Here is a 10000-nt window from a genome sequence, read left to right as displayed (position 1 = left end):
CGGAGCACCTGCAGCGCCACCCGGACGAGCGCAACGAGGCCGGAGCTCCTGCCGTCTTCGGCGTAGTGCTCCACGAACATCGCGCCGAGGCAGCCCACGGACGCTGGGAAAGCATACGTTCGTGATCACAGCGTGGCAGCAGCGCGCGAGCACGCCGGTTGACAGCACGCGAGTAAACGCCCGATACTGTGAATCCGCGTGGGAGCTGAAACGCCTTTTTGTTTCTCTCTTTTAAACTTCCAGGACCGTACTCACAAACAGTTTCTTGCGGTAGAATTGTTCCTAAGAGAAAAGTCCATGAGGATAGCAATAGGGGCTCGTTGGTACGGCATATCTTATTTTGTTATAGCGCAAGCTTGATACGGACAACAGAAGGCAGATCTGACGCACACAGCGCTGATACGGACAACAGAAGGCACATCTGACGCACACAGCGCTGTGTGTGTCAGATGTGCCTTCTGTTGTCCGTATCAAGCTTGCGCTATAACAAAATAAGAAAAGTCCAGCCAATCCTGATGCTGGGCTTTTCTTATTTTGTTATAGCGCAAGCTTGATACGGACAACAGAAGGCACATCTGACACACACAGCGCTGTGTGCGTCACAGCGCTGTGTGTGCCAATCCTGATGCTGGGCGGAGCAGTGGGAGAAGGTGCTCTCCAGCAGCGACCCGAAAGTCCAGCATGGACTAGTAAGGCACGCTCGCCGAGTAGCCACTCTCAGTGGTGGCCTGGAATAGGGGCGTCGACCCTGCGCAGATGGGGAAGAAGACCGTGAAGACGGCCGACCGCATCTGCCACCGCTAATTTCTAACCAATTAGAGCAAATAAAGTTTTTCCTCCTCCTCCTCCTGATGCTGGGGGCAATTGTCAGCGAAGGCGGCTGCCCAACGGCAACGTTCACTTACGGACGAAACGCTTCGGGAGTTCAGCGCCTAGTGCTTTTTTTTTATGTGGTTTGTGCATGTGTTTCTACCGCAGCTGATCTACAGCGTGTGTACCGCGTTGCGCAAGACATTGAAGCAACGTTGAACTGAACGGAAATATGTATTTCGATGTGCCGTGCAAGTAATGTTCGCCTCTCTGAATAATCCAGATCAAGGTAGTGAACTACGAGTGTTGGCTGCTACAGGCGATTTTTAAACATTCCGTGAAACTTAAAAATGATCATGATCACCCTGTGCACGGGCTGCAGTTCATCGAAGAGATGTTGGTGTAAGAACCGTTTTGGGAATTCTTATATTCAGAAAAGGCACAGGATTCTCATATTTATGCCTCTAATATTTTTTTTCCCGTTGGTGCTGAGGCTTTTTTCCCGACATTTCCGTAGAAAGTCTACAAATTGAAAGAAAAAAAGTTGTTCCTCACACATAATAAAAGTTGAGATAGCGAGCGTGGAGAATCCGACGTTGGGGTCGTCGAACAGGAAGGAGCATGTGTAGACCACCGGGAGAGCCGCGTAGCCGTGGAGCAGGTTCAGCATGAAGACGAGTTCTGCAAAACAATGATTGGGCCGAAGGGTGAGTTCGCGGTTGTGAAATAACATGCGCAACATAAACAGTGCCTAGTGTTTGAAACTTGATGATAATGAGAAGAAAAAGAGAGAAAAAAAGCTACGAAAGAAACAAAAGATGCGAGAACGAAGAAACAAAGAGAAGAAAAGAAAGAAAAATAAACGAAATGAAATGAAAAGAAACATAAGATAAAAGAACAAGAAAGGAAGGAAAAGAAAGAAAACTGCTCACGGATGTCGCTCGTCTTGAGAGATGTGTCCGGGATGAAGAACAATGGTGGCAGCACCAGCATCGCCGTCCCCATGTAGAACATGAAGTCGAAGATGAAGTTCATCGTCCAGTACAGCAGCGGCGTCATGCCCGTGATCATGTGCAGGTGCTTCACCTGCATGCATGCCCGCCGGCACCACGTTTGGCCTGTCCAACTGAGTACCGCATTGCTAATGTACTGCTCCCGGTAGCCTCCCTTTTCGTTTTGGTTAGCATTCGTGCATGTTGTTCCTTCGAAGTAGAGCTATGTATTTTTTGTTCATCTTTCGGGGGCTTTGTTACATGTCAGTTGCTTCACAGATCTTTGCTTAGATTACACTGACTTCAACGCCACTGATATGTTCTGTGTTATCTATATATCCTCCTTTAGCAACCAACCAAAAAAATATGTGCATACAAATAAACAAACAAGCTAATGAACTAGCTAATTTGCAGATGCCACTGGCGGCTATGAATTAGTGCACAATATAATGGTTCAAGAAGAACAGCACAACAGAATGCTAACCACTTTTGGACGTAATTTTTCCTTCCTGACGGGAAATACTTCGCTTTCTGGTTCTCTCCTCCTTTTCTTTTTTAATCGAAAAATGTCTTAGTCCTTTTCAGACTACTTGCCTTATCACTGTAAAATTTGTCCGCTTCAAAAGTAACAGCCATTCGCAGACGAACTGAAGAAAGCACCTTCAGATAATCCGCTTATCTCACTGTGTGTCACTGTGTCACTGTGTGTCTGTGTGTGTGTGACTCGTAATGCGCAACGTTTCAAATTTTGTTGAAGCTTCTGGTACAGCTTGTATTCTAGACGTGAATCTTAGGAATTGCCCATCAACGACGATGCAACTTTTTTTCTTTGATTGCTCACACTAATTGAAAGCCGTATAAATCTTCATTCTCGAAACAATAGTTCGCCATACGGCAATATATTCGCTATAATTTACGAGTCCAAGATTCACTACATTTAGCGTTCCGGCTCAGCTAACACATTATAAGGTTTTGTGTGTGACGTGGCGAGAAGGGTCATGTACCCTTTACACCTAATTAGTAAAACGCCCAATTAATGTTCAAGCTCATACACTCCAACATTTTTTTTTTGCCAGTATAGTGTCGATTCTCTACTGCAGGCTGTTCATTTACAAGCTAACGCGGCCATTAGTGCTTGAAGATTCACCAGGTACTTCGAATGATGTGTAACTGGCCATTTGGCGCTGCGAGATTTTAACAGATTTCAACGCGTTAATAATTTATTCCAACAGTTGGAGCAGCGACGCGTCTCGCGTCGTCTCGGACCACGCGGATCTCCTGCATAAGCTGCAACTGCGTCGCCACGCCAACATGATGGCGCTACCAACATGACGAGTGTCGCTTTGGCATTAATGAAAATTTTTGACCTAAATTTCGTTCATGCCCAGACAGATGCGACAATGCCCTTAATCTGGTTTCTTCTTTATACATAACAAATAACGGCAGAGCACGCTTTACAGGAGACACAAAAATAAAGGGGGGTTGGACACGCACTTGGTGCAGTCATCATCATCGTCGTCATCATCATCAGCCTATTTTATGTCCACTGCAGGACAGAGGCCTCTCCCTGCGATCTCCAATTACCCATGTCCTGCGCCAACCAATTCCAGCTAGCACCTGCAAATTTCTTCATTTCATCACCCCACCTAGTCTTCTGCCGTCCTCGGCTCCGCTTCCCTTCTCATGGCACCCATTCTGTAATCCTAATGGTGCACATAAGGTGCATATCATCATGATGATGGTAATCGTCATAATTTAAATAAATCTAAACAGGAAACCTTTCTGGAGAAATTCCATGACGTTCCTCCATATTTTAAACATAGGGTTTGGTTCTCGAGGGTTGATGCTATAGACTGATAGATAGATATTTTGCTGGCACTGCTTGCAAACCGGAGAGAAGTAGGAACACATATTAGTAAGGTGTAATCCCCTAACATGACACGATTCGTCAAGCCTCGCTAGGAGGTGTACCTGCAGCTTCCTCTCCGTGATGGGGAAAAATACGAAGTTGCTGCACATGAGGCTGGAGACGAGGGGAAAGAAGATGGAGCGCAGGTACTTGGGCAGCATGCTGCGGTACGCGTTCTGGCTGTGGACGTCCTCCTCGAGGCTCGCCTCGTTTCCCACCCCGCGTTCTCCCTCAATGGCCCCCGTCGTGACGTCGAATTCAAACACGGCCGTCTCCACGTTGGTCACGTTGCGAAGCCGAGCGGTGTTATACAGCCTCAGCACGAGGGGCGCCATGTGCTGGATCTGGCCGTTGTACCAGAGTACGTTTCTGCGAGAAGTGAGTTTGTTTTGAAATTTATGACACTCTTAGAGGAAAGGGGAGAAATTGGCACACGTATTGCAGTACAGAGTTGTTATGAGAATACAAGATAATGTAATGAAAGAAAAAGTTTGAAGAAGTCATCGACGACGATTGTTGATGTAAGCGAATAGTCCGAACGAAAGAACAAAGCGATCAAAGAAATGAGCGACCGAATGAACGAGTGAGCGGACGTCTTCCTTGCCGAGTTCGACCATCTAACTACCCTTAAACAACAAATAGAGACAAATAAATCTTGTGTGTGTGAACTGTAAGGCTTATGTGCAAAAAAATTTAGCAGAAGGGGTCAAATAAATGCATGTGAACTTGTTTGATGCAGGTGCTGCAGCAACTAATTTGCTTCAGAAATTTTTTGAAAAACGTGAAAGACGTATGAGCTGCTGTTTAATCACATTGTTGGACGTGCAATTCCATACGTCCGGTTTTGTTCATTAGATAAGTTAGGTACGACTCAGCTTGAACCAAAATGACTCCGTAAATGACTGTAGCAAAGTGCTGCTGGAGATGTTTCTGGGGAACATGACGGATCACGGCGAATTTCTTGAGAGTTGTCCACGCTGTTACGCATACCGAACGTGCCAATGAAAGCGTTCCGATGAAGAAATTACTTGCGTATGTGGAGCCCTTGCGTTCCGTTACAGTGCAGCGCACTGTTGGTGCATCTTTCATAGTACGACTACAACGATACGTTTACAACATCGAGCAAGAAACCGACTTTCGGGTTGAAAACTGTAGTAGTCAAATTATAACACTAAGTATACTCGCATCAAAGTTGATTATTGCTGCTGTCGGTGCTCTAGCGCTATTATGAGTGCCGAAAACACATTCAGAATGCACGTAGATTATCGGAATCACTAGGAATGCTATAGTGTATCAAAGTTTTTCCTTAATTTTTGCGCGGCCTACGGATGTACGCGTAAGTCGTGGGCTAAAAGTATTCATAACAGACACCGCTGCAAGAGCTTTGAAGGCAACGGAGAGCATTCGTAGTAAATTTACTGTAGAAGGACAAACATCAAAATTTACATTTCGAACCCGTAGCCTGAGCCCCTTCGATTCAGAATCTGGTGTTCCAACAGAGTCCACATCATCAGGACATAGGCAAACTAACTTCTAAGAGGGCCTAACGTCTCGCAAAGCATCACATTGGAGTCAAGGGAGATTGCGACGCGACGTAAGCACGAATCTTAGAGTAAGATCAGCGAAAAGAATGAATAAATAAAAGGATGTCGCCAGAAAAAGTTTACGGCACACTGGCGGAACGCGGTCAGTAGGAGAAGCAATGATTTTCTGTTGCAAAGCTTGCAGTTTTTCTCTGAACTCTAAACAAGCTACACGTTCCTGTAAAAAAACGGGTACAGTAGAGGCAAGAACAGAAGATGATCACAGGGACACTTCGCCAATGATCGTTGCTCCAAACAGCAATATTTACACAGTAACTTTCGAAAACTTCAGCACGTCTATTACTCTTGCCTGCTTATAAAGAACAGCAATAGGCCTTGCAATGAAAGTGCACGCACGGAATGATATGCAAGCGTCGCCGCATCTGCATGACGTGCCACGTTAGAGCTTTTCTATAGGTGCGGCAGTGGGAAGCAAACGTTGCAAGGCTTTATTTTACAGCACAGCAATGCGCAAAAATTAGACGCAGACACACGATGCGAGACACTGTGTCTCGTTGTCGCGCTATCACCGTATTGTTATGTGCCAACGCACTCAAACTACTCTCGTCAACTTGAACTTACAGTCGCGCATGCCAAACATTCCGGACGACACCAACCTCCTAACAAACCACGGCAAAAATTTGTCACTCACCCAGCTTTCTTGGTCATCTGCACGCCGAAGTGCGTGTCGAAGACGTACGTGTAGAGGGACTCCCTGGAAGCATCAAGTAACATATGGGTGACGTCGACGCTTGCGTCGACCGGGGTCACGTGGAAGCTGGGCCCGAACATTGGCTCCAGCCAGCGTTGTCGGAAATTGTCTTCTGTGTCCGCCTGAATAAAACCCTGTACGGGCAGCACAGCAAGAGTCTCAGTGCCATCAAAGTAGCATTCTAGAGCAAGGTGCGCTACAAAGGTACACTAAAGGGAAACACGATATAAGTTTGTGTACGTAGACTATGTTTCGTCAGTGCACCACAAAGTATTTTTGGCCTGTTGGAACCTGTTAGCCTATAATTACTTGTGGGGCGTAAACGTTGGAATTCGTGAACCTCAGAAACCTTTAGATTGTCTATGAAACTTCTGTTTATTGGCATCTTTCTTTTTTGTTCGGCCTACTATCAGTTGCCTTAATTTTGCGGAAAGAGCCACCTCGTCAAGCTACGCAGTGTACGCTGTTGCTTTCTTTCGTCAGAGAGGAAAATAAAGAATTGAACTAAAAGTGGTTCGACACTTTGCGGTGGTTCCTACGACATTGCAGCTGCTTGAAAATCACCGCCCCTCCCCACCCCCCAACTCTAGTGATCGTGAATGGACGCGAATTCCTCACGTGCTTGCAAAAAAATTCGCGTCCTTCTGCGTTTATGAAGCCATGCCCCTTCTCCGCTCAAATGCAGAGGGAGCTCCGAAAGACACTCACTCCAGTCCAATTTAGCGCCGCTCTACGTCAGTCGGGCGCGACTGGGAAGACCAGCGTTAGTCGAAGCTTAGCGACCCTGTGCGGCTGGTGGAAGACTTTAGGTATTGGAAATATTGTCTAGTTGAATGGGTGCTACACTTTATGGCTGGTCTGAGTTAACTTCGGTATAGTAGGGCGCCTCTGTTAAGTCTAGATTTGTTTGTTGGACAATACATTATGGCTTTACAGTTGCGTAGGCGTAACATGTAAAACATTCAGTAACAGCAGATATATGACTAAGAAATTGGGCACCAAAAAATGTCCACAGAAAGGAGACAAAGCTAAAGCTTAGCTTGGAGCCAAGGTTTCTACAATCGGTCTTGTCTGCAGGTGCTATCGGAGCGTGCAGGGGTGACAGGCCAAATCCCGAATGCCGTGAATTTTTTTTTACAGCGAAGCTGTTTATGACTAGGGTTCCGTGAAATTTTCATGCGTGCAAAAAAAAACTATCATCATCAGCAATGGCTCGTGCCACTGCCCACGCCTTCGTCGTCGTCTTCTTTCACAGCTGGCTCCGATGGTGCTCATCATGCCAGCGTTCCCATAGTGCCCCTCCCTCTGCGAAGGCGCTGACGGCACTGGCCCACTGCCAGCCGGTGCGGTGATTTCCGTCGCAAATTCTTCGCCTCAATATGTCGTGGAATGAAAACACAAATGTATCTAACGAATGTGTCTAACGAATGTATAACACGAATGAATGCGAATGTGAAAAAAATATAAATGTGTGCGCGTACCTTTTGTCACGATGAGCACCGATCGAGACAATAAATGTGTTCGTACCTTAGTTCAAAATTCTGTCACCTCTTGGTCGTGTGCTGCACAGCTTCCATGGTCATCCAGTTTCACAGAGTGGAATGGCTCATTTCTCTTTGTTACCGAAGATCATCGCGAACAGAAAGTGTAATTATACTAACCAGCTAACGCCACCGAAACCACGGCCGAATGTTCAAACTTCGCAGGCCATTTTGGGACGCTTCATGCGGCTCGCTCACCTTTGCTTGGGTGACCACCTGGAGAAAAGTGTAGGGGAGCGTGTTCCCCACGTGTTCCAATGTGCCGCCGCTGTTTTTCCCGCCGACGTACTCGAGAAAGAAGAGCAGCATCAGCAGCAGCGGTGGCATTATCCAGCTGAAAAGCGGTGCCGCCTTCTGGCGCCACACATGCGTGGCGCGTTTGGTCATCATGGCCACCACGCGAGCCGTGAGCGACGGTTCTTTGGTTGCCATGCTGGCCATCGTCTTCACCAAGCTCACTGCGGCGCGCCGATGCAAGCACGTTAAGTGCTGGCCGTATATAGACCGCGCTGATCTGACAATCCTGTGGCGAAAACATCATCCTAAATATCATCATCATCATCATCATCATCATCATCATCATCATCATCATCGTAGCTATCGTACGTGAACCTATTTTATGTCCATTGAGGATGATGCCCTCTCCGAGCGATCTCCAATTACCACTTTATGCTGCCGGGTGGCGCCGAATATATGTCGGCAAATTTCCCCATTTCATCGTGCCGCCGATTTCCCTGCGATCCTTGAGTGCGGCACCACTCCCTTGGACAGCCATTCTAATACACCGTTGGTTATCTGTTCAGTGCATTACATGACCTGCTAACTCCATTTCTTCTTCCTGATGACAACTAGAATAACGGCCAACTTCGTTTGCTCTCTAAATTCACACGCTGTCTTCCTGTCTCATAATGATACGCCAAACACTTTTCGCTCTACAGCTCGTTGCGCATTCCTTAACTTCTTTAGCTTCTTCGCCTAACTCTAAGTTTTTTCCCCCCATATGTTGGTACCAGTAAAATGCAATTGCTGTAGACGTTTATTTATGGATCGCGGTAAGCTGTAGACTAGAAAGTGGCGAAGCATCGATTGCGATAGCAAATTAGTAGACAGCCATAATAAGTAAGGATAGTAATTTAATCGGCCGTATCAACTTGTAAACACTAACTTACTAAGTAAATTACCAACCATTTCGCGCACAGGCAAACATGCACACACCACATCGATGACCGCAGATACTCGCTGTGAAAATGCTGGCTTGAGGAAGCGCGGCAGCATCAGCGAGCGAAGTGACCTTGGTGCTGTCTATCGCTTCAACGTAAGCTGAGCGGCGAGAACACAGCACACGCAACGCTACGAGCCGTCGGCCCGCCTAGACTGTGCCCCCAGAGTAGATTGTTTTCAAGATAAAGCCCGCGCGACCGTGCGCTATACGCAGTTGCTGCGCCCCCCTACCTCCCGTGCCCCCTGTTCCTTGCGCGCGACGGAAGACGGCGCGCTTCCTCCCCGCTTTCCTCCGTTGCGCGCGTGAGGTTGAGCCGCGATCATTGGCTCACCCTCGCACGCTTTCACTTGCGCATATATTATGCGGTGTTATCGCCCTTGGACTTTATACAGAACAGCGCGGCGACGGCGACGGCAAAAATGCGCCTGGTATTCACATAATTTCTGTCGCAATAAAAGAAAGACTATGGATTGGCCAACTAGATGCGCTTGCTAGCTCGTTTCCGTCACACCAGAGTGAACTTCTTTAAAAAATTGGTGTCTCTAGGAAACTGTTTTGAAGGGCGGAAGTACAAATGACTGGTGCATTGCGGCTTTGTGGGCAGAGCTGAATACTTACGTTATCACTGAGTATGGCCGACCTACTTCCTTTCACTGCTGCCAATTTTCTGGTAACAGCATGGCCGTCAGGCCCTCTTTCAACTCGTTAACTGACATCTTAACTGGAACAGCAAAACACGTTACGGCATATTTTGATGCCGCGTTTCTCGGAACTGGTGAGAAACGAAGTTTCTAGCAAAAGGCTATGCTTTGACAACTAAATACCTCCAATTCTGCAAGTACTCTATGTCCCCTAACCCTGCTGTAAGATTAATTAAGTGAAATTATTACTAGTTGCATTCACGATTCATCGTAAAACTATGATGACCACCACTGTTACGCAGCTTTCGTCGGCAAAAATTACGTATTCCTCGACACTTAACACAAGCAACCAAGTAGAATAAGCAATAAAGTCACTGAAATATTGGCGTTATGTCCTCCATGTTGAAACTTTGCACCACAACATGACGCCACCAACGTGGCTGGCAGACCAACGTCTGCGAGTATTCGGTAAATCAGGTTACGTTTACGGATGAGCTAAAACTATCCATGCACGGACTCACTCCTTGCGTCGAGAACAGAGGCATCGTCGCTGAAGATGTCCGGGTGCTTCTGGTGATGGTGAAGGTGGT

At 46.9% G+C, this 10000-nt stretch overlaps 1 protein-coding gene across 1 annotated transcript in view; it reads right to left on the bottom strand.

Annotated features, from left to right (window-relative positions):
- LOC126527477 (ATP-binding cassette sub-family A member 17-like) overlaps window positions 1-10000 on the bottom strand; it is a 29636-nt gene that overhangs the window by 11462 nt on the left and 8174 nt on the right. Inside the window, exons 4-10 of the mRNA XM_050175309.2 lie at window positions 9932-10000; window positions 7746-8005; window positions 5947-6140; window positions 3774-4080; window positions 1743-1896; window positions 1366-1491; window positions 1-103 (exon numbers count right to left, since the gene is read on the bottom strand). The exon at window positions 1-103 is cut by the window's left edge and continues 155 nt beyond it; the exon at window positions 9932-10000 is cut by the window's right edge and continues 94 nt beyond it. Coding sequence (XP_050031266.2) covers window positions 1-103; window positions 1366-1491; window positions 1743-1896; window positions 3774-4080; window positions 5947-6140; window positions 7746-8005; window positions 9932-10000 — 1213 coding nt within the window. The remainder of the gene's footprint in view (window positions 104-1365; window positions 1492-1742; window positions 1897-3773; window positions 4081-5946; window positions 6141-7745; window positions 8006-9931) is intronic.

Source organism: Dermacentor andersoni, chromosome 9 (genome assembly GCF_023375885.2).
Source record: "Dermacentor andersoni chromosome 9, qqDerAnde1_hic_scaffold, whole genome shotgun sequence".
NCBI classification, from domain to species: domain Eukaryota; kingdom Metazoa; phylum Arthropoda; class Arachnida; order Ixodida; family Ixodidae; genus Dermacentor; species Dermacentor andersoni.
Note: the sequence above shows the minus strand (reverse complement) of the source record. Positions and strands in the feature narration are given on the sequence as shown.